This window comes from Heptranchias perlo, chromosome 3 (genome assembly GCF_035084215.1).
Source record: "Heptranchias perlo isolate sHepPer1 chromosome 3, sHepPer1.hap1, whole genome shotgun sequence".
NCBI classification, from domain to species: domain Eukaryota; kingdom Metazoa; phylum Chordata; class Chondrichthyes; order Hexanchiformes; family Hexanchidae; genus Heptranchias; species Heptranchias perlo.
Window position 1 is genome coordinate 3,277,488 of NC_090327.1, and position 24,719 is coordinate 3,302,206.

The 24,719-nt window shown below is 43.4% G+C and overlaps 1 protein-coding gene across 2 annotated transcripts in view; it reads left to right on the plus strand.

The window, feature by feature from the left end:
* Window positions 1–24,719, plus strand: part of lama3 (laminin, alpha 3) — a 440,498-nt gene that overhangs the window by 407,756 nt on the left and 8,023 nt on the right. For both annotated transcript variants that reach the window (XM_067977687.1, XM_067977691.1), the window contains exons 68-76: window positions 526–653; window positions 5,441–5,584; window positions 6,669–6,822; window positions 6,937–7,112; window positions 7,358–7,547; window positions 8,959–9,111; window positions 10,625–10,781; window positions 12,486–12,616; window positions 24,538–24,628. In XM_067977687.1, the coding sequence (XP_067833788.1) occupies window positions 526–653; window positions 5,441–5,584; window positions 6,669–6,822; window positions 6,937–7,112; window positions 7,358–7,547; window positions 8,959–9,111; window positions 10,625–10,781; window positions 12,486–12,616; window positions 24,538–24,628 (1,324 nt within the window). The remainder of the gene's footprint in view (window positions 1–525; window positions 654–5,440; window positions 5,585–6,668; window positions 6,823–6,936; window positions 7,113–7,357; window positions 7,548–8,958; window positions 9,112–10,624; window positions 10,782–12,485; window positions 12,617–24,537; window positions 24,629–24,719) is intronic.

The window sequence follows — 24,719 nt, forward strand, 5'->3', positions numbered from 1 at the left end:
TTCCCCTGAGAGGGTGGACGGGGCCTCGGTTTAACGTCTCATCCGAAAGACGGCACCTCCGACAGCGCAGCACTCCCTCAGTCCTGGCCCACAAGGAGTTCAAAAAGAAGGAAGTTTTTGGAACTCACCAGGGCTTCTTCTGGCCAGTCAGCTCCTGCTGCCTTGATGTTAATATTATATCGCGCAGCAACAATGTCATCAGCCTGTGACTTTAGCATTTTAAGTAGGCCCCACCTGCTTTTAGCGGGAGCCTCGTCCAAGGCTTAAATGACCGCTGTTAATATTATGGCCGCCGGGAACATGGTGGGATTTTGAATTTCAAGATTTTAAACCCCTTGCCCGACCCTTTTCTACCCACCACGGGGCAGTCGGGGGGTGGGGTTATTAAAATCGACACCTTAATTTCTAAATAAGACATTTTACGAAACTCTTTGCTGAAAGTTTTGAAAGTCGTGCACTATGGGTTAGGAAGCAAAACTATGCAACTCTAATTTTGAAAATAAAAGATTGAATTTCCTTTTGCAGAATAACTTTGAAGTTTCACTGGAAAATGGCAAAGTAAAGGTTAATATTCTGGGTAAAGTTCTAACATCTGGAAGCTCATTCAATGATGGCGCCAACCACTATGTGTCAGTCTGGAGGAGAGGGAAATTGTAAGTACAGAATCTGAAAGATCTTGCTTTTATTACATAAGAATGTAAGACATAGGAGCAGGAGTAGGCCATACGGCCCCTTGAGCCTGCTCCATCGTTCATTACGATCATGGCTGATCTTCGACTTCAACTCCACTTTCCCGCCCTATCCCCATATCCCTTGATTCCCTTAATATCCAAAAATCTATCGATCCCAGTCTTGAATGTACTCAACGACTGAGCATCCACAGCCCTTTGGGGTAGAGAATTCCAAAGATTCACAACCCTCTGAGTGAAGACATTTTTCTTCATCTCAGTCCTAAATGGCCGATCCCTTTATCTTGGGGCTGTGACCCCTAGTTCTAGACTCTCCAGCCAGGGGAAACAGTCTCTCAACATCTACCCTGTAAAGCCAGCTAAGAATTTTATACGTTTCAATGAGATCACTTCTCATTCTTCTAAACTCCAGAGAGTATAGGCCCATTCTGCTCAATCGCTCTTCATAGGACAACCCTCTCATCCCAGGAATCAATCTAGTGAATCTTTGTTGCACCCCCTCTCAGGCAAGAATATCCTTCTTTAGGTAATTGTAAACAATTTTACAACACCAAGTTATAGTCCAACAATTTTTATTTGAAATCTACAAGCTTTCGGAGGCTTCCTCCTTCCTCAGGTAAATGTTCAGGAGCTCCTCGAAGCCTACGCATTTATACATATAGAACAATACATGGTGTTTACAGACTGCCCCTGCAACTGCCCGTTGCCAAGGCAATCACCGTGTTCAGACAGAGAGGTGTCACCTGCAGAACCCCCGAATACACATTCAACAAAAAAACAAACAGGAAAAAAAACAGAGAGAGGCAGAAACATCCGGAAGGCAGAGAAAGCCAGCAAATGACCCATTATATTAAAAACAGATAGCTTTTGTTCGCTGGTGGGGTAACGTGTAGCGTGACATGAACCCAAGATCCCGGTTGAGGCCGTCCTCATGGGTGCGGAACTTGGCTATCAATTTCTGCTCGACGATTTTGCGTTGTCGTGTGTCTCGAAGGCCGCCTTGGAGAACGCTTACCCGAAGATCGGTGGCTGAATGTCCCTGACTGCTGAAGTGTTCCCCGACTGGGAGGGAACCCTCCTGTCTGGCGATTGTTGCGCGGTGTCCGTTCATCCGTTGTCGCAGTGTCTGCATGGTCTCGCCAATGTACCATGCTCCGGGGCATCCTTTCCTGCAACGTATGAGGTAGACAACGTTGGCCGAGTCACAGGAGTATGAACCGTGCACCTGGTGGGCAGTGTCCTCTCGTGTGATGGTGGTATCTGTGTCGATGATCTGGCATGTCTTGCAGAGGTTACCGTGGCAGGGTTGTGTGGTGTCGTGGATGCTGTTCTCCTGAAAGCTAGGTAATTTGCTGCGAACGATGGTTTGTTTGAGGTTGGGTGGCTGTTTAAAGGCGAGTAGTGGAGGTGTGGGGATGGCCATAGCGAGGTGTTCGTCGTCATTGATGACATGTTGAAGGCTGCGGAGAACACGGCCTCAACCGGGATCTTGGGTTCATGTCACGCTACACGTTACCCCACCAGCGAACAAAAGCTATCTGTTTTTAATATAATGGGTCATTTGCTGGCTTTCTCTGCCTTCCGGATGTTTCTGCCTCTCTCTGTTTTTTTTCCTGTTTGTTTTTTTGTTGAATGTGTATTCGGGGGTTCTGTAGGTGACACCTCTCTGTCTGAACACGGTGATTGCCTTGGCAACGGTCAGTTGCAGGGGCAGTCTGTGAACACCATGTATTGTTCTATATATATAAATGCGTAGGCTTCGAGGAGCTCCTGAACATTTACCTGAGGAAGGAGGAAGCCTCCGAAAGCTTGTAGATTTCAAATAAAAATTGTTGGACTATAACTTGGTGTTGTAAAATTGTTTACAATTGTCAACCCCAGTCCATCACCGGCATCTCCACTTCTTTAGGTAAGGAGACCAAAACTGTACACAGTACTCCAAGTGTGGTCTCACCAAAGCCCTATGCAATTGCAGCAAGACTTCCTTACACTTATACTCCAACCTCCTTGCAATAAAGGTTAACATACCATTTGGCTTCTGAATTGCTTGCTGTACCTGCATGTTAACTTTTTGTGATTCGTGTACAAGGACACCCATCCCTCTGACTACCAACATTTCTTAGTCTCTCACCTTTTAAAAAATATTCTGCTTTTCTATTCTTCCTACCAAAGTGGATAATTTCACATTTCCCCATATTGTACTCCATCTGCCACCTTCTCACCCACTCACTTAACCTGTCTATATCCGTTTGCAGCCTCTTTGTGTCCTCCTCAGAGCTTACTTTCCCACCTCGCTTTGTATCGTCAGCAAACTTGGATACATTACACTCGGTCCCTTCATCTAAGGCCCAAGCACTGATCCTTGTGGCACCCACTAGTTACAGCCTGCCAACCGGAAAATGGCCCGTTTATTCCTACTCTCTGTTTTCTGTCTGTTAAGCAATCCTCAACCCATGCTAATATATTAACCCCACTCCTATAAGACCTAATCTTGGGTAACAACCTTCTGTGTGGCAGCTTACCAAATGCCTTTTGAAAATCCAAATATACAACATCCACTGGTTTCCCTTATCTACTCTGCTAGTTACAATTGTTTTCTTTACATTTTATCAATTCAAAGGTTTGTCTCCTTCAGCAGAGCAGAGAAGAGAACCTTGGACTACATTCTGCTCCCATGCAGCACACAAGTGGTGTGCTTGCTGCAGGGGAAAATATTCCCCACTAGGCTGCTTTCAAATCATTTATTCCTTCCAATATGATTGTTATTCAATATTATAGATATGATTGAACAAAATATGTAACATAACAGCTGAGCATTATTAATCACTGGTTAGGCCTCAGCTGGAGTAATGTGTCCAATTCTGGGCACCACACTTTAGGAAGGATGTCAAGGCCTTGGAAAGGGTGCAGAAGAGATTTACGAGAATGTTTTCAGGGATGAGGGATTTCTGTTATGTGGAGAGACTGGAGAAGCTGGGATTGTTCTTCTTAGAGCAGAGAAGGTTAAGGGGAGATTTAATAGTGGTGTTCAAGATCATGAAGGATTTTGATAGAGTGAATAAAGAGAAACTGTTTCCAGTGGCAAGAGGGTCGGTGACCAGAGGACACGGATTTAAGGTAAACAGCAAAAGAAACAGAAATGAGAGGCGACATTTTTTTACTCAGCAAGTTGTTATGATCTGGAATGCACTGCCTGAAAGGGCGGTGGAAACAGATTCAATAGTAACTTTCAAAAGGGAATTGGATAAATACTTGAAGGGGAGAAATTTGCAGAGCTGTGGGGAAAGAGCAGGGGAGTGGAATTAATTGTATAACTCTACCAGACAGCCGGCACAGGCGCGATGGGCCGAATGGCAAACTTCTGTTCCTTAAGATTCTACAATTCTATGTTAAGCCTACTTACACAGGTGGCCACAAAGGTGAAGTGGCTGTGGTCTGAATGGGGGGGCTGGGGAGAGGTGGGAGAGCTGAGTAACCTCCCTTTATGGCAGGCGGGAGTTGAATTTTCAAGCTGAATGGGGCAGGTGGACATTGGTGACCCACCACCTGCACCATGCACGCTGGGTGCCCTCCCACTGAAGCAGCAAACTCAGGCAGGGTCAGCACTGGAGGGTACCATTGGACACGATCTGCCAGTATTGCAACCCGCAGATTTTCAGGGCCATCGTAAATGTGACTATTAGGTATGAGTGGGTCCCAATTCTGGGGCTCAAACCCATGATCTCATCATGTGAGTTTTTTTAAAATTCATTCTCGAGATATGGGCGTCGCGAGCAAGGCCAGCATTTATTGCCCATCACTAGTTGCCCCTTGAGAAGGTGGTGGTGGGCCTTCTTCATGAACCGCTGCAGTCCGTGTGGTGAAGATGCTCCCACAATGTTGTTAGGGAGGGAATTCTAGGATTTTGACCCAGCGACGATGAAGGAACAGCAGATATATTTCCAAGTCGGGATGGTGTGTGTGACTTGGAGGGGAACTAGGAGGTGATGGCGTTCCCATGCACTGCTGCTCTTGTCCTTCTAGGTGGTGGAGGCTGCGGGTTTGGGAGGTGCCGTCAAAGAAGCCTTGGCGAGTTGCTGCAGTGCATCGTGTAGATGGTACACACTGCAGCCACAGTGCGCTGGTGATGGGAGGGAGTGTATGTTTAAGGCGCTGTTGATCAAGCAGACTGCTCGATGGTGTCGAGCTTCTTGAGTGTTGTTGCAGCTGCACCCACCCAGGCAATTGGAGAGCATTCCATCACACTTCTGACTTGTACCTTATGGGTGGTAGAGAGGCTTTGGGGAGTTGGGAGGTGAGCCAGAATATAGCTATTCTATATTATTTTAACATTAACAAAAAAACACATCATATGAGATGTAAAACAAAATCACATATTTAGAAATTCATGTAGGTACATTCCTAATTGTAATTTTCTTGATTAGTCCTGATCTGAGTAATGTGAAACTCGCTATCACATGGAATGGTTGAGGCGAATAGCATAGATGTTTTTAAGGGGAAGCTAGATAAGTACATGAGGGAGAAAGGAATGAAAGGATATGTTGATAGGGTGAGATGAAGTAAGGTGGAAAGAGGCTCGTGTGGAGCATAAATGCCGGCATAGACCAGTTGGGCCAAATGGCCTGTATCTGTGCTGTAAATTCTAAGAAATGTTCTTACAGAAATGAACAATGATCATCTCTGTTATGTTCTATAGTTCTTGAGAAACAGCTGCTATGTATTTATCACTTTATCTTCTTTTTTAATTCCAGGGTCTATCTGAATGTAGATGATTCCGACAAGAATGAAGCAGAATTAGGATCCGCCCAGCCTTCCCCAAAAGACACTCTGTACCTGGGTGGGGACAAGGACACACACAATTTTGATGGCTGCATCAGCAATGTTTTTATAAAAAGGTAAATTACTCTCTCTCTCTCTCTCTCTCTCATTCAACTAGTGTACAAAGGACAAATGTAACTTGTTTCAACTAACAATGAATATCGACTAGTACAATCAGCCTGTGATCATAATGTTCAAATCCTGGTTGATGCTGAGGGTAGCAGCACAAGAATATTTGGACAAAGTAGAGCATTGTGTTAATAATCAATATTTACTACAAAATTATCGTTACTTCTCTATTCTTGTACTCTATGCCCCTATTTATAAAACCCAAAATGCTGTTGACCTTTTTCTCGGGCTTTAATCTACTTGCACTAGTACTTTCAGGGAGTTATGCATTCGAATCTCTAGGTGTCTCTATTCATCCACTCCCTTTGTGCCTTTCCATTGAGTGTATTTCCCCATTCCTTGTTTTTCCTCCCAAAGTTTAATACCTCCCGCTTAGCTACATTAAATTGCTTCAGTCACCCGCCTGCCCATTCCATTAATCTGAAGTCTTTCACCAACCTCCTCCCTGTTTGCCAGGAATGTAAAGTTCAATGACCCAGTTGTTCTCCTTTTACAGCATGGGATTCCCAAGCAAACCATCTGAACTTGAATGGTAGTTTTAACTCTCTTATTGCTAAGTCTCTGGAGCAGGACTTGATCCCACAAGAAGCGAGAGTGCTACCACTGAGCCATGGCTGGCACCACAATTTTTACCACAGAATAGGAAGCACCATATACTATTCGAGGCATTGCACTTGTGCTCGGTTAAGACATTGTTGGATGTGGTTATTATATTCAGTGATGGAAATGATCCTGACACAGGGATGAACACCGAATACTTGCATTTGAAACTTGACACATTTCAGCTATTGTACATTTTATCCTATCGCTGGCAAGGCCAGCAATAAATGCTGGTGTTGCCAGTGACGCCCACATTCCATGAACGAATAATTAAAAAAAATCTTACTGGTTCACCTGAAGAATTTATAAACAGACTGGAAATAAATTAGTAATGGCGATTTTGTACAATACATTGATAGGTGCCACTTTGCTGCATTGAGCAGGTCATTTGAGGGCTGGAAAGGACATGGCTAATCGCAACTTTCTCTTTAGGGATTATCAATCACCCGCAGTTGAAAATTTGCTATTTTCAACTGAGCAGTCTGGAATACGCCTGGATACTTGTCCTCAACAAAGAGCGCCAGAAATGCTAATGTTAAAAGAAGGCAGAAAATCATATAGTCAAGAGACAGTTAAAATGAATAAGGTATACAAACTTTAACCGTCATTATTTCTTGGTATTGCAATATCTGGAGTAACATTAATAAACAAATGTCATTATTTGTAAATGTATGTTAACGGAATGTTTCCTATGTAACAGAATGGAAAGAATCATAAAGTTGTGCCTGATCGTTCAACAAAAGAAAATGCAGGGCAGGAATTAGAAGGGTGCCGATTGCCATGGCAACCAAAAGCACTCAATGGTGCCTATCAATTTGGAGATTCACCAGACAGCCGTTTGGAATATGACCATTTGCCTGAATCATTTAAAGAAAGGTAAAATATGTTATTATTATAGAGCGTGTATTTTAATCATATATCTAGTGATATGAATGTTTTCAGAACATCTATCACATTTCAGATATCGCACACTTCTGACGTCACATTTCAAAGTGCCAAAAGTATTTTTTTAAAGTACATTGTGTCTTGTGTGGCTTTAGTGCTCGTGTTATTAAACACAGTGAGCATCACCACAGGTGGCGCCCGAGTATATTTTAAAATGTGACATTTATACGTTTCAGGTCAAAATTCTCCATTGATGTGCGGACTGCTGCATCAAAAGGAACCATCTTTTATGTAGCAGATAAGTCGGAGAAATCGTACATGACCCTTTACGTTTTGAAAGGGCGTTTTTTCTTTTCCTTTGTTGTTGATGGGAAACAACTGAAAATTAAGAGCAAAGCTAAGCACAATGATGGACAGTGGCATACAGTAAGTAAAAAAAAAAAAACAGCAGTTAGTAGCTGCCAGATATAAGATTGTATATGAATAAGGTACTTTTAGCAACCTGTATCTTTTGTACCTAAGTTTATCTGTCAAAATAATATTAAAATAATGCCAGGGCTAAAAGGGTTATATAATGGGGCCAGGCTGCATAGACTAGGCTTGTAGTCCCTCGAGTATAGAAGATTAAGGAGTGATCGAATTGAGGTGTTTAAGATGATTAAAGGATTTGATAGGGCAAATAGGGACAAACTATTTCCTCTGGTGGGCAAGGGGACATAACCTTAAAATTAGAGCTAGACCGTTCAGGTGTGATGTCAGGAAAGTGATGTCACACAAAGGGGAGTGGAAATCTGGAACTCTCTCCCCAAAAAGTTGTTGAGGCCGGGGGTTAATTGAAAATTCCAAAACTGAGATTGATAGATATTTGTTGGGCGAGGGTATTAAGGGATATGGAAACAAGGCGGGTAAATGGAGTTAAGGTACAGATCAGTGAATGGCGGAACAGGCTCGGGGCCTGAATGACCTCCTCTTGTTCCTGTGTTTCTATTACTGTAAAATCTGATGCTTTGGCCATAGCAACAGAAAAGGCAAACTGCAACATTTATCCGAATGTACGAACGTACGGAATTAACGGGCAGGCAAAGACCATCAAGCCTGCCCCACACCATGATGGCCAGAACATCATGACGAAACACTTCTTCCCACCCCCCACTCTCCTCCCCCACAGCCACGTAATCTTCTGGGAAAGGCAAAAAAAACAGAGAACCAGGGCCAATAAGGGAAAAAATACTCTCAAAAATTCCTCTCCGACCCCTTCGGGCAATTGAAACCAGTCCAGGAGATCACATGGACCAAGTGTTATCTATAAAGGCACTTACCTTCTATAAGCCCGGCTGCCAACCACAAAAAATGATTAGTGCAAGTGCATATGATGTGACTTGCACATTGGATTTTACAATAAACAAATAGAAAGTTTTCATAGAAATTAGAATTGGCAAAAGAACGCCATTTGGCCCATCTAACTATCCTTCCCAACTGGAATCATCTACTCTAATTCCATTTCACTGCTCTTTATCCCTACTCTTTAATATTTTTTTTGAGTGTTTAATTACCTCTTTAATGTTATGATTGACTTAGTTCCAATAGCTATTTGATGTGAAGCATCCCATATGCTAATAACCCTTCGCATGAAAAAAGTCTCCTAATCCATCCAAGTTTTTGTTAAGATTTCATAATCCTGAATATGAAAAATTAGAAATGAGTTATGTAAAATTCATACGGTAATACAATTTACAACTTAGAATCCATTGAATAAGTATTACTTGAAGATTATGTTATCAATTCCTGTACTGATATTTGATAATTTGGCATTTTGTGACCAATATTTTTTTTAAAGGTGGTGTTTAGTAGAGAAAATAATAAAGGAAAGCTTGTTATTGATGGTCTTCGAACACGACAGGACAGTATTGTCAGTAGTCCACTCTTGAAAGTTGAATCACCATTCTATCTGGGTGGATTACCATCAGGCAAAGGGCTGCGCAATCAAAAGGTAATGTGAAATTTAAAATTCTCATCCTTGCGTTCAAATCCCTCCGCGGCTTTGCCCCTCCCTATCTCTGTAACCTTCTCCAGCCCTACAACCCTCCGAGAATTCTGCGTTCCTCCAGTTCTGGCCTCTTCGGCATCCCCAATTTCCTTCGCCTCATCATCGGCAGCCGCGCCTTCAGCCATCCAGGACCTAAGCTCTGGAATTCCCTCCCTAAACCTCTCCGCCTCTCTACCTCTGTTTCCTCTTTTAAGACGCTCCTTAAAACCTACCTCTTCCCATCCTAATATCCCCTTCTGTGGTTCGCTGTCAAATTTTATCTGATAACGTTCCTGTGCAGCGCCTTGCGTCGTTTTACTATGTTAAAGGCACTATATAAATGCAAGTTGTTGTTGTTGTTGTTGTTGTTGTTGCAGGGTAGACCCTGACTCAAGTCTCGCATGAGATTCTTGAGCCACTTACAAGGGAAGACTAGCTGAGTTTGCCCTTGCCTACCTCATGGTTTTTAGCTTCGGAGGTGGGTTTAAACCAATTCTAAAGAGCCCCACCTACCCGTTAAGATGGGGGGCCGGGGGCAGGGGCCACATCCATCCATCGGGTGCAAGTCCACCCACTGGATGTCAATCCAGTATTGAGAGCCAGCCCTCTGGTCTCCGCTCGCCGGAGCAGCCTAGAATGCAGCCCGAACCCAAAGTTTCTGACTCAGAGGTGGGAATGGCTATTTCCAGCTCAAAACGAAGAATCAGTCACAAAAACAGAAAATACTGGAGACGCTCAGCAGGTCAAGCAGCATCAGTTATGTGGAGAGACGAGAGAAGCTGGGATTGTTCTCCTTAGTACAGAGAAGGTTAAGGGGAGATTTAATAGTAGTGTTCAAAATTTTGAAGGGTTTTGATAGAGTAAATAAGGAGAAACTGTTTCCGGTGGCAGAAGGGTCGGTAACCAGAGGACACAGATTTAAGGTATTTGGCAAAAGAACCAGGGGGAAGATGAGGAGAATTTTTTTTACCCAATGAGTTGTTATGATCTGGAATGCACTGGTGGTGGAAGAAGATTCAATAGTAACTTTCAAAAGGGAATTGGATAAATACTTGAAAAGGAAAAAATTGCAGGGCTGTGGGGAAAGAGCAGGGGGGAGTGGGACTAATTGGATAGCTCTTTCAAAGAGCCGGCACAGGCACGATGGGCCGAATGGCCTCCTGCTGTGCTGTTTGGTTCCATGATTCTGTCTGTGGGAAATGGTTAAAAACTTAACATTTCAGGTTTATAACCCTTTGTCAGGACATTCTGTTCCCAATTATAGAATAATCATCAAAAAGGCATCGCAGTCCCGTCATGAAGCCTGACATAAGTTGACCGCAGCTTCTGGTCCGAAGGAAAATAACTATAAATTACCATATAGATTGAGGGCCTTGTCACATAAATAGGGTCATAATTTAGGTTTAGTTGACAAATAACCATAAAGTCTCTATTGTGATTGTAATATTATTCCATTAACTTTTTATTTGCCAAACAGCTGCCAAGACACAGTTTCCATGGATGTATAAGAAATTTTAAACTGGACGGTAACCAACTGCATTCCCCCTCGCGTACATTTGGCGTCACACCCTGCTTTGACGGCAACTTTGAGCAAGGAGCCTATTTCTCAGCCGAAGGAGGATATGTTGTTTTAGGTTCGTCAAATATTTAATTTATTTGTGCCTTCTGGAAAAAGCCATTTGAACCTTCTGAAAATGATTTTTACATTCATGTATCAGGAAAATTAACTTTACAGTTAGGGTCGCAACTGAAATTATTTGGTTGTCATGGAATCAAAAAGCACAGAAGGAGGCAATTTGGCCCTTCGTGCCTCTACCAGCTCTTTGAAAGAACTATCCAATTAGTCCTACTCCCCCTTCTCTTTCCCTATAGCCCTGCAAATTTTTCATATTCAAGTATTTATCCAATTCCCTTTTGAAAGTTAATATTGAATCTGCTTCCACCGCCCTTTCAGGCAGTGCAATGTCATATGGTTTTGCTCCCTAGCCAAATTTTTGGCCAATTGCAGAAGTCAAACATATTTTTGATTACCAACAATGTTATTTTACTGTCAGGATACTTTTTGTCAAAAAATTATCTTTTTATGAATTTATTAATTTGCAGTAATCCAATTCCCAACATTAATTTTGCCCAGGAGCACTATGGAATATTACAGTTTGATGTGACTTTGAGACCCAGTGCTGACTCTAATTGTAATTCCGCCTCAATCAGGTTGTTTAGTGGATTCACGTACATAGGTTGGTGACCAAGTAGTGACCAGAATCCTGCAGATGCTTTTTTATGTTTCTCATCAAGTTATTCCCCACATACTGTGTCTTTCTTTCCCTCTAGTACTGCTTCCCCTGCAGTCTGAGCAATTTCTCTCCTAATGATGCTTCATACCTTGCTACTAGGAAGCACATGAGTGCAGCACTGGTTGATTTGCCCCTTGATTTTATAGGCTGACACTCCAGTGCCAGTACTGAGGGAGTGCTGCACTGTCGGAGGTGCTGTCTTTCGGATGAGATGTTAAACCGAGGCCACGTCTGCCCTCTCAGATAGACATAAAAGATCCCAAGGCACTATTCGAAGAAGAGCATGGGAATTCACCCCAATGTCCTGGCCAATATTTATCCCTCAACCAACGCCACTAAAAACAGATTATCTGGTCATTATCACATTGCTGTTTGTGGGACCTTGCTTTGCGCAAATTGACTGCTGCGTTCCCTACATTACAACAGTGATTACACTTTCTTTTGTTCTTTCGATTCTTTCTTTCTTTCTTTTCTTTCACTTAACTCTGCTGAGCACCTCCCTTTGTCTTTTGAAACATATAAAATTCTGACAGGGCTAGACAGACTGGATGCAGGGAGGATGTTTCCCCTGGCTGGGGGAGTCCAAAACGAGGGGTCACAGTCTCAGGATACGGGGTAGGACATTTAGGACTGAGATGAGGAGAAATTTCTTCACTCAGAGGGTGGTGAACCTGTGGAATTCTCGACCACAGAAGGCTGTGGAGGCCGAGTCACTGAATATATTTAAGAAGGAGCTAGATAGATTTCTAGGCACAAAAGGCATCAAGGGGTATGGGGAGAGAGCGAGAATATGGTATTGAGATAGAGGATCAGCCAAAATCATATTGAATGGCGGAGCAGGCTCAAAGGGCCGAATGGCCTACTCCTGCTCCTATTTTCTGTGTTCCTATGTTAGCTTGGTTGAGACTGCATATTCACTTGGTGAGGAATCACACGGAATCACAAGCATCCCATCATCCTGCAGCACAGCACATTGGTGCCTAAATTCCATAACCAAATATTCTTCGTCTAGTTCATTACTGATATCTGAATGCTTGTTTCCAGATAACTCTTTCGTAGTGGGCAAGGATTTTGAGCTTCTGTTTGAAGTGCGTCCTCGAAGCCAGACTGGTGTTCTCTTCCATATCAACAGCCCGCTGGGAAACTACCTCAGTCTATATATGTACAAAGGAAAGGTAGGAACAGCCTGTTACATAATCAGCTACACGCGATGAAACTTTCAATTTGTTTATCTTCTGCCTTTTGCATTAAGTGGTTGCCGTGGATATTCTCTTGGGTGCAGCAGTGCTCATCGTCTCTGTAAGCAGTCAGAAGGCTGATACTGCCCAACATCTAATATGATCGTGCAGCAATAGCTCCCCTTCCGATCTGAACTAGATATTCATGTCTTTCACACAGCTATTCCTTCGGTCTCTCTGCAGGCGGGCTGAGCAAGCACTTGGTGAAATGAGACCAGATACGAGTCATTAGGCCGCTTTATTTTGCAGCACTTCAACATACGGAGCAACAGTTATGATTGGATTCACTTATTTTCATCGGTACAACTTGTCTTCATGCTTCCTGGCTACAGTGGGTCATCACCTTGCTTAATGGCCCAGAATTTCCTGAGGGCCCATTGTACAGTGAAAGAGAAAGAGGAAATGATGGCAGAAGTGACTTAAGCCATGCCATGATTTCCTGGGATTTTTTGCACTGCTCCTCCGTTACACTCTGTGAAACAGTGAGAAATTAACCGCGTCAGCTAATGAATTTTAGACGGGCAGTAGTCATGGATTTAATTTACTCATGAACCACAGCAAACAGAGTTTCCCTAGTACAGCAGGGTGATTTCTCCAGCACAATGCTCTGAGTGGAGAATGGTTACATAATACACATGATGTGTGAAAAATCAATTCCAGTCACTTAGAGCAGTGCGGTCTCCAGGTGTGATTGACGGGGGAATTACCCAATCATCTCCATTCCGGCTGGGAATAGTGGTGTCACTATATGCAGCCGGAAGTTAATTTTCAGAGCTCGCCCCCCTCCCCATTAAAATCAACGCCGATCGCACATTTCCTGAATTAACGCTACTTTTATCACTGCTGCCACTTAGGCTGAAAGATCAGAGCGGGTGCTGGTGGGCGTTTGTTGACCTGGCAGCTGCCTGATTTATTGCTCCTTCGAACATATTTCCAATATTTGCCTTAATTATTTATCATCAGCATTAACAAAAGCAGTTGGGCTGGAAGCATTGCATCTGCAGCCAGATAAACAGTGCTCAGAGGAGCAATTAAGAATGTTACTTGCTTCATCTAAAAATATTCGTACGGTCTATTTGATCTTTGGTACGCGCGCAGGTATAGTGAGCACATTTCTGAGCACACTGATCCTTGCAGAATTAGGTCAATCAGGAACACTTGTCAGAGATGATCAAATCTATCATGTGATTCTAACGGCTCACGCTTTCATAATAATCTTTTTTATAGTTCTGCCTTTTTAGATGATGTTATAGTTATATCCCTGCCTCAGTGTCAACCATGTCAGCCGGACTCAGTGGGTAGCACTCTCGCCTCTGAGTCAGAAGGTCGTGGGTTCAAGTCCCCACTCCAGAGACATGAGCACAAAACCCAGGCTGATACTCCCAGTGCAGTACTGAGGGGGTGCTGCACTGTCGGAGGTGCTGTCTTTCGGACAAGATGTTAAACCGAGGCCCCGTCTGTCTTCTCAGGTGGATGTAAAAGATACATAGATACATAGAAAATAGGAGCAAGAGTAGGCCATTCGGCCCTTCGGGCCTGCTCTGCCATTCAAAATGATCATGGCTGATCGTCTAACTCAGTACCCTGTTCCTGCTTTCTCCCCATATCCCTTGATCCCTTTAGCATTAAGAAATATATTTATCTCTTTCTTGAATACATCTAATGACTTGGCCTCCACTGCCTTCTGTGGTAGAGAATTCCACAGGTCCACCACCCTCTGAGTGAAGAAATTTTTCCTCATCTCGGTTCTAAATGGCATACCCCATATCCTGAGACTGTGACCCCTGGTTCTGGACTCCCCAGCCATCGGGAACATCCTCCCTGCATCTAGTCTGTCTAGTCCTGTTAGAATTTTATATGTTTCGATGAGATCACCTCTCATTCTTCTAAACTCGAATGAATATAGGCCTAGTCGACCCAATCTCTCCTCATACATCAGTCCTGCCATCCCAGGAATCAGTCTGGTAAACCTTCGTTGCACTCCCTCCATGGCAAGGACATCCTTCCTCAGATAAGGAGACCAAAACTGCACACAATACTCCAGATGTGGTCTCACCAAGGCCCTGTACAACTGCAGTAAGATATCCCTGTTCCTGTACTCAAATCCTCTTGCAATGAACACCAACATACCATTCGCCTTCCTAATTGCTTGCTGCACCTGAATGCTCGCTTTCAGCGACTGGTGTACAAGGACACCCAGGTCTCGTTGCACCTCCCCTTTTCCCAATCTATCACCATTCAGATAATAATCTGCCTTTCTGTTTTTACAACCAAAGTGGATAACCTCACATTTATCCACGTTATACTGCATGTACCATGTTCTTGCCCATTCACCCAACTTGTCTAAATCACATTGGAGCCTCTTTGCATCCTCCTCACAGCTCACATTCCACCCCAGCTTTGTGTCGTCTGCAAACTTGGAAATGTTACATTCAGTTCCCTCATCCAAATCATTGATATATATTGTGAATAGCTGGGGCCCAAGCACTGATCCCTGCGGTACCCCACTAGTCACTGCCTGCCACCCGGAAAAAGACCCGTTTATTCCTACTCTCTGTTTCCTGTCTGTCAACCAATTCTCAATCCATGCCAGTATATTCCCCCCAATCCCATGTGCTTTAATTTTGCACACTAACCTCTTGTGTGGGACCTTATCAAAAGCCTTCTGAAAATCCAAGTACACCACATCCACTGGTTCTCTCCTATCTATTCTACTAGTTACATCCTCAAAAAACTCCAGTAGATTTGTTAAGCATGATTTCCCTTTCATAAACCCATGCTGGCTTTGTCCAATCCCGTTAATGCCCTCCAAGTGTTCTGTTATCACATCTTTTATAATAGAATCGAGCATTTTCCCCACTACTGATGTTAGGCTAACTGGTCTGTAATTCCCTGTTTTTTCTCTCCCTCTTTTTTTTAATTGTAAACAATTTTACAACACCAAGTTATAGTCCAGCAATTTTATTTTAAATTCACAAGCTTTCAGAGATTTCCTCCTTCCTCAGGCAAATGTTTCAAGAGCTCCTTGAAGCTCTTTTTTTTAAATAATGGGGTTACATTTGCCACCCTCCAATCTGTAGGAACTGTTCCAGAGTCTATAGAATTTTGGAAAATGATCACCAATGCATCCACTATTTCCAGGGCCACTTCCTTTAGTACTCTGGGATGTAGATTATCAGGCCCTGGGGATTTGTCAGCCTTTAGCCCCATTAATTTCCCTGTGTTACCTGCTAGTTTACTCTCATACTCTATTTTTCCCTTCTTAATCAATCTCCTTGTCCTCCTTTGCTGAATACTAAACTGCTCCCAATCCTCAGGCTTGCCGCTTTTTCTGGCAATTTTATTTGTCTCCTCTTTGGATCTAATACTATCCCTAATTTCTTTTGTAAGCCACAGTTGAGCCACCTTTCCTGTTTTATTTTTACGCCAGACAAGAATGAATAATTGTTGTAATTCCTGCACACGTTCTTTAAATATTAGCCATTGCCTGTCCACCGTCATCCCTTTTAGTAAAGTTCCCCAATCTATCATAGCCAACTCGCACCTCATACTTTCATAATTTCCTTTATTTAGATTCAGGACCCCAGTTTCCGATTCAACTACTTCACTTTCCATCTTGATGAGGAATTCTATCATGTTATGGTCGCTCTTCCCTAAGGGACCCCGCACAACAAGATTGTTAATTAATCCTTCCTCATTGCACAATACCCAGTCTAGAATCGCCTGTTCTCTAGTTGGTTCCTCAACGTTTTGGTCTAGAAAACCATCACGTACACACTCCAGGAATCCCTCCCCCACAGTATTATTGCAAATTTGATCCCATGGCACTATTTCAAAGAAGAGCAGGGGAGTTCTCCCTGGTGTCCTGGCCAATATTTATCCCTCAACTGACATCACTAAAACAGATGATCTGTTCATTATCTCATTGCTGTCTGTAGGAACTGTTTGTAGGCAAATTGGCTGCTGGGTTTCCTACATTGTAACAGTGACTACACTTCAGAAGTACTTAATTGGCTGTAAAGCACTTTGGGGTGCCCTGAGGTTGTGAAAGGCATTGTATAAATGCAAGTCTTTCTTTCTTTCAGTAGCCGCTTGTATCAATGGGTATTCCATGTTCTAAAAGCCCTCTGTGTTGAAAAAAACATTGTAGTTCACCCCTTTCTACAAGAGCAGAAGTGTTCAGCCAGAGAATATCAACAAACAGCAACACCCACTTACCCCAAGAAAAAGCAATCTACAATGAACGATATATTTATTATTAAAAAAAAATGGTCATTTTGACTTCTAAATCTTATCCCGATAATTCTTATTGTGTAAAACACTTACAGTGCTTCAGTATGTGGTGGCTTGGTGTCAAGTCTCCAAATCTGTATGCTTACTTTGCTTTTCTTTTGCGTGTAGATGTAATTACATTTCTTTTCTCCTCATTTCTGAGACAGAAATTCATTATTATTGACCGACAAACATCAGTCACAGACGGGTAAACCTCATTAAATCGCGACACCCACTCCATGCAGTTTACTAAACTTTTTTTTAAGTCTTTGAACAAACCTACTGGACCTTAATTGATATGTTTTCCTTTGAGACTTGTTTTATAGATACATATAAAACAAAGCACTTAAATGCTTTACTTATTGCGTGTGATTGAATGGGAAGAGCAACACAGTTACTGTAACACAGAGTAACGCAGTAGAAGACAGAAAAAAAATTCCAAAAATAGTGGGGAACCAAGCGGTAAATGAGAGTGAGGAACTTAAAACAATTAATATCACTAGAGAAAAAATACTGGACAAATTAATAAGGTGCCACATAAAAGTTTGTTGCACAACGTAAGAACATAAGAACATAAGAAATAGGAGCAGGAGTAGGCCATTCGGCCCCTCGAGCCTGCTCCGCCATTCAACAAGATCATGGCTGATCTTCTACCTCAACGTCATTTACCTGCACCATCCCCATATCCCTTGATGCCTTTAATATCTAGAAATCTATCGATCTCTGTTTTGAATGTATTCAATGACTGAACCTCCACAGCCCTCTGGGATAGAGAATTCCAAAGATTCACCACTCTCTGAGTGAAGAAATTTCTCCTCATCTCAGTTCGAAATGGCCGACTGTGACCCCTGGTTCTGGACTCCCCAGGCAGGGGAAACATCCTCTCTGCATCTACCCTATAAGAATTTTGTATGTTTCAATGAGATCACCTCTCATTCTTCTAAACTCTAGAGAATACAGGCCTAGTCTTCTCAATCTCTCCTCATATGGCAATCCCGCCATCCCAGGAATCAGTCTGGAGAACCTTTGTTGCACTCCCTCTATGGCAAGTATATCCTGTCTTAGGTAAGGAGACCAAAATTGTACACAATACTCCAGGTGCGGTCTCACCAAGGCCCTATATAATTGCAGTAAGACATCTTTACTCCTGTACTCAAATCCTCTTGTAATAAAGGCCAACATACCATTTGCCTTCCTAATTGCTTGCTGCACCTGCATGTTAGCTTTCAGTGACTCATGTACAAGGACACCCAGGTCCCTTTGAACAACAACATTTCCCCAATCTCTCACCATTTAAAAAAATACTCTGCATTTCTATCTTTCCTTCCAAAGTGGGTAACGTCACATTTTTCCACCTTATATTCCATCTGCCATGTTCTTGCCCACTCACTTAGCCTGTCTATATCCCTTGAAGCCTCTTTGCATCCTCCTCACAACTCACATTCCCACCTCGTTTTGTGTCATCAGCAAACTTGGAAATATTACATTTGGTCCCCTCATCCAAATCATTGATTGTGAATAGCTGGGGCCCAAGCACCAATCCCTGCGGTACCCCACTAGTCACAGTCTGCCAACCTGAAAAAGACCCATTTATTCCTACTTTCTGTTTTCCATCTGTTAACCAATTCTCAATCCATGCCAGTATGTTACCCCCAAATCCATGTGCTCTAACTTTGTTCATCAACCTCCTGTGTGGGACCTTATCGAAAGCCTTCTGAAAATCCAAATACACCACATCCACTGGTTCCCCTTTATCTATTCTACTAGTTACATCCTCAAAGAACTCCATTAGGTTTGTCAAACATGATTTCCCTTTCATAAATCCATGTTGACTCTGCCAAATCCTATTACTATTTTCTAAGTGTCCTGTTATCACATCCTTTATAATAGATTCTAGCATTTTCCCTACTACTGATGATCAGGCTAACAGGTCTGTAGTTCCTTGTTTTCTCTCTCCCTCCTTTCTTAAATAGTGGGGTTACATTTGCTACCCTCCAATCTGCAGGAACTGTTTCAGAATCCATAGAATTTTGGAAGATGACAACCAATGCATCCACTATGTCTTAAGCCACCTCTTTGAAAACCCTGGGATGTCGATCATCAGGTCCTTGGGATTTATTGACTTTCAGTCCCATTAATTTCTCTAGTACTATCTTTTTTACTAATACTAATTTTGTTCAATTCCTCATTCTCACCAGAGCCTTGGTTCTCTAGTATTTCCAGGAGTTTTTTTTAATGTCTTCTACCGTGAAGACAGACATAAGGGGCCCGATATTAGGAGGGAGGTGGGTTGGCAGCGGGGGATCAACTGGGCGCGTAGGTAACGCGCTCAGTGAAATCGGTGGGTTCCCCACACGATTGTAAGTAAATTGAAGCCACTTACCTTGGCTTCCGGGATTCACGCTGGAAAGCTGCGCAGCGGGCGGACTGCGCACCCGCATCATAGCCTATCAGCTGGAGGAGCCCTATTTAAAGGGGCAGTCCTCCACTGACTGATGTTGCAGAAAATAGGCAAAATTACAGCATGGAGCAGCCCAGGGGGAAGGCTGCTCCCAGGTTTAATGATGCCTCACTCCAGGTCATACTGGATGGGGTGAGGAGGAGGAAGAGGAGGAGGGAGATCTTCCACCCAGCGGATGGGAGGAAGTGGCCTGCCTCTGCCACCACAAAGACCTGGCTCGAGGTAGCAGAGGAGGTCACCAGCACCACCAACATATCACGCACCTGCATACAGTGCAGGAGGCGCTTCAATGACCTAACCAGGTCAGCCAAACTGAGTACTCTTACTCATTCCCCTACACTCCGTCTGCCACATCACCGCCCCCACCCCACATCTTCTGCACTGCTAACACTACTCTATCACATCACTCCTCACACCCACTGAACCCACATCCTCATCTTACCTGCACTTCCTCACCTCCCCAGTACTCATCCCACCACTACCACTCAACCCAATCCTCATAGAATCTCATGGCTCTATCCCATACTCACCCTCTGATGCATCACTTTCACGGTCAGCCTCACCCAACCTGCCACTACCTGTGCTGCAGCCACAGGGCATGCATCAGGTATGTGTGGTAGGAAGCGTAAGGCAAATGTGTCGTGAGCATGAAGGGGATGCACAAGGGTGTTCGAGGGTTTGTCATGGTTTTTACTTATGTTTGATTTCTGATTAACTCACATTACATATTATATTGTCACCACTACTGCCACATCTTGGCCATTCTTGACTGGCTTGTGCAATAAGGCCCTTTCGTGAGGTTCTCCATGAACACCCTTGATGCCACCCATTGGGTCACCCTACAGTGGGTGTATGTGTAGTTGCACGACTACTTTGTGCAGGTGCCTGTTGCATAGCACTGTGTTGTGGAGCTCCACGTGGCGGAGGTGGACGGTGTGCCTGGCAAGGCTGGTGATGTTGCTCGTCCTCCAATGGAGTGATGAATGCAGCAGTGGAACCCTCCCCCTCCCCCCAATCCTGACGGTGTGAGTGTGAGGGGGTCCGCAAAGTAGGTAAATATGTTTGGAGCAGAGATTAGGGTATGATGTAATAATTTTGAGTGTGGAGGCAACGGTGTGGCAGGCAAAACTTTGTCTGAGGTGACAGAGTGCCCTGCTGCAATGAATGAGCTATTCCCCCCAACTGTCAAGGAATCTCTGCATCTCCCAATGGCTGCTGACTGAAACACGTCTGCAACAACAGGGAGTGTTTCCCACAGCATGGGAAACACGCTGAGGAGAGTCCAAAATCACATCCCTGCTAAAATCTCTTCCCAATGAGGTCTGTCAACGACCTCAAGTACCTCCCTAACTATCTAAACTGTCATCCCGCCAGTCTTTTCCTTTTTACATACCTATAGAAGCTTTTACAGTCCGTTTTTATGTTTCTCGCTAGTTTACTCTCAGATTCTATTTTCCCTTTCTTTATCAATTTCTTGGTCCTCCTTTGCTGAATTCTAAAATGCTCCCAATCTTCAGGCTTACTGCTTTTTCTTGCAACTTTATATGCCTCTTTCTTTGATTTAATACTATCTTTAATTTCTCTAAGGGCTAATGGCATTGGGGGTAATGTATTAGCATAGATAGAGGATTGGTTAAAGGACAGAAAACAGAGAGTAGGGATAAATGGGTCATTTTCAGGTTGGCAAGCTGTAACTGGTGGGGTGCCGCAAGGATCAGTGCTTGGGCCTCAGCTATTTACAATCTATATTAATGACGAGCATGAAGGGACCGAGTGTAATGTATCCCAATTTGCTAATGATACAAAGCTAGGTGGGAAAGTAAGCTGTGAGGAGGACACAAAGAGTCTGCAAAGGGATATAAACAGATTAAATGAGTGGGCAAGAAGGTGGCAGATGGAGTATAATGTGGGGAAATGCGAGATTATTCACTGTGATAGGAAGAATAGAAAAACAGAATATTTTTTAAATGGTGAGAAACTATTAAATGTTTGTGTTCAGAGAGACTTTGGTGTCCTCGTACAAGAAACACAAAAAGTTAGTATGCAGGTACAGCGAGCAATTAGGAAAGCAAATAGCATGTTGGCCTTTATTGCAAGGGGGTTGGAGTACAAGAATAAGGAAGTCTTACTACAGTTGTACAGGGCTTTAGTGAGATTTCGCCTGGAGTACTGCATACAGTTTTGGTCTCCTTATCTAAGGGAGGTGGTACAACGAAAGTTCACTAGATTAATTCCTGGGATGAGAGGGTTGTCCTATGAGGAGAGATTGAGTAAAATGGGTCTATTCTCTCTGGAGTTTAAAAGAATGAGAGGTGATCTCATTGAAACATATCAGATTATTAGGGGGCTTGACAAGGTAGATGCTGAGAAATTGTTTCCCCTGGCTATAGAGTCTAGAACTAGGGGCATAGTCGCAGGATAAGGGGTCGGCCATTCAAGACTGGGATGAGGAGGAATTTCTTCACGCAGAGGGTTGTGAATCTTTGGAGTTCTCTACCCCAGAAGACTGTGGATTTTGAGTCATTGAATATATTCAAGGCTGAGATGGATAGATTTTTGGACTCTAGGGGAATCAAGGGATATGGGGATCGGGCAGGGAATTGGAGTTGAGGTCGAAGATCAGCCATGATTTGATTGAATGGCGGAGCAGGCTCAAGGGGCCGTATGGGCTACTATTTCTTATGTTCTTATAAGTTACAAAATTTGTATGGGTTCGTTGATTGATGAATGGAAACTGAAGCGGAATTGTTTTTAATTTTCACTTCAGTGAAAAAATTCAATTTTGCCTCTTGTTTCTCAAAATTCTTTGGTTCTGTTTTGAAGAGAACAGTAATCAGTAATTACTGCCTTTTGTTAATTTAATCTTTGAGTAGATGTGACGCAGATAATTGCAATGCTCAGTGCCTGTAGCACTGATGTGCATTGAGCACGAGTTCCCTGTATTATCTGATGCCTAAGCCTGAGGTGTACTCAGCACCTGTTTGCCCAGGGCACTAGAAAGCACCTTCAAAGAAAGAAAGAAAGACTTGCATTTATATAGCGCCTTTCACGACCTCAGGACGTCCCAAAGCGCTTTACAGCCAATGAAGTACTTTTGAAGTGTAGTCACTGTTGTAAAGTAGGAAATGCAGCAGCCAATTTGTCCCACAAACAGCAACGTGATAATGACCAGATCATCTGCTTTTTTAGCGATGTTGGTTGATGGATAAATATCGGCAAGGACATCAGGGAGAATTCCCATGCTCTTCTTCGAAATAGTGCCATGGGATCTTTTATACCCCCCTGAGTGGGCAGACGGGGCCTCGGAATAATTTCCCATCCAAAAGACGGCACTGCTGACAGTGCAGCATTCCCTTAGTACTGCACTGGGAGTGTCATTCTGGATTTTGTACTCGAGTCTCTGGAGCAGCGCTTGAACCCATTACCTTATGACTCAGATGCTGAGCCACAGCTAACACAAAAAAACATCTGACTTCAAAGCACTTGTGGCACTCAGAGTCAGCACATCTACCATGCAGTCAGCTTAATATGACTTCAATGCGACCTCCCATCTTCCACCCTCCGTAAACTTGAGCTCATCCAAAACTCTGCTGCTTGTATCCTAACTCGCACCAAGTCCCGTTCACCCATCACCCCTGTGTTCACTGACCTACATTGGCTCCTGGTCCAGCAATGTCTCGATTTTTAAAATATTCATCCTTGTGTTCAAATCCCTCCATGGCCTCACTCCTCCTTATCTCTGCAACCTCCTCCAGCCCTACACCCTCCTCCAGCCCTACAACCTCCAAGATCTCTGCGCTCTTCCAATTCTGGCCTCTTGCACATCCCCAATTTTCGTCATTGGTGGCAATGCCTTCAGCTGTCTGGTCCCTTATCTCTGGAAACCCCTCCCTAAACCTCTCCGTCTCTCTACCCCTCCTCCTTTAAGACGCTCCTTAAAACCTACCTCTGTGACCAAACTTTTGGTCAGCTGTCCTAATATCTCTTTATGTGGCTCGGTGTCAAATTTTGTCTGATAATCGCTCCTGTGAAGCGCCTTGGGACGTTTTACAATATTAAAGGTGCTAAATAAATGCAAAATGCCTATATGTGACTCCAGTCCCACAACAACGTGGTTGACTCTTAACTGCCCTCTGAAGGGGCTTAGCAAGACACTCAGTTGTATCATGAGGATGGGCAATAAATTCTGACCTTGCCATTCTGAAAATGAATTTTCAAAAAACAGGTAAAGCTATCCAGTCCCCACCGTTTATAGTGGGCGTATTCGTAGAACGCAATTTGTCCGCTATACGTGATGGCCGGTAAAATGCAGTAGCGCGTGAGGACAATTAGTTAAAATGTTCCGCAGACAGGAGCAGGATTCGTGAAGTGAGTAATACTTTCCCTTGGCATTAGCTCGGTGAGATACATAATAGATCAGAAAAGAGTAACAGCCGACCGTGATTGATGGGTTTGACGTGAGATTATATACTCTTGGATGTACTTGGCTAACCCGAGACCCTGATCAAGGACCCCGGGCTCCTCACCGCCAACCTCATGAAAGTGAGCAGATAATGCGTCATTGTGTCGCTAGCCCACTGTAGATGCCTTTGATCCCTGGGCCAAGACACCAATTGAAGGAATTCTGTTGTTCACAACGCTGAAAACTGGTGTAATTTACAAGAATATAACAAGAATGTTGTACATCAAGATGGCGAGGTGCGAACTAGTGAGTAAAGCACAGCTGTTTCTGCCCGAAATATACGGAGCACTTAAGACGCTAAAACCGGCAACTTTGAAATTGATGTTAATGCAAACGATTGACGGTTATCGCTGTTTGATCGATATAAACAACTGCCCGTTTTAAACATGCAGGTTTTAATTGGCGGGGAGTGTAGTTGCTTTGCCGTGGTCCAGGTAGATGAAATTAATCAGTCTATGAATAATATGAAACCAAGATTTATTGTATAAAAATGTTCAATGTTGAAGAAATTGCCCCAGGTTTTGCTCCCCTGGAACTTCTCGATGTAGTGTGTGCTGGCACAACTTACATTTCAGGGTCGCATTTCTACAAATATGAGGCAAAACAAAAGCCAGCTTTCTTAAAAAAACAAATAATGAAATGTGTTGTAATTGTTGTTCACAGGTTACTGTCCGTGTGAACAATGGAGCCGGTGATTTCAGCACATCAGTCACACCTCAGTCACTGTGTGATGGACAGTGGTACAGGATAGCAGGTGAGAATACTTGGCTAACTGCTGTTATTTGTTATTTATATTAATGATTTGGATGAGAATTTAGGAGGCATGGTTAGTAAGTTTGCAGATG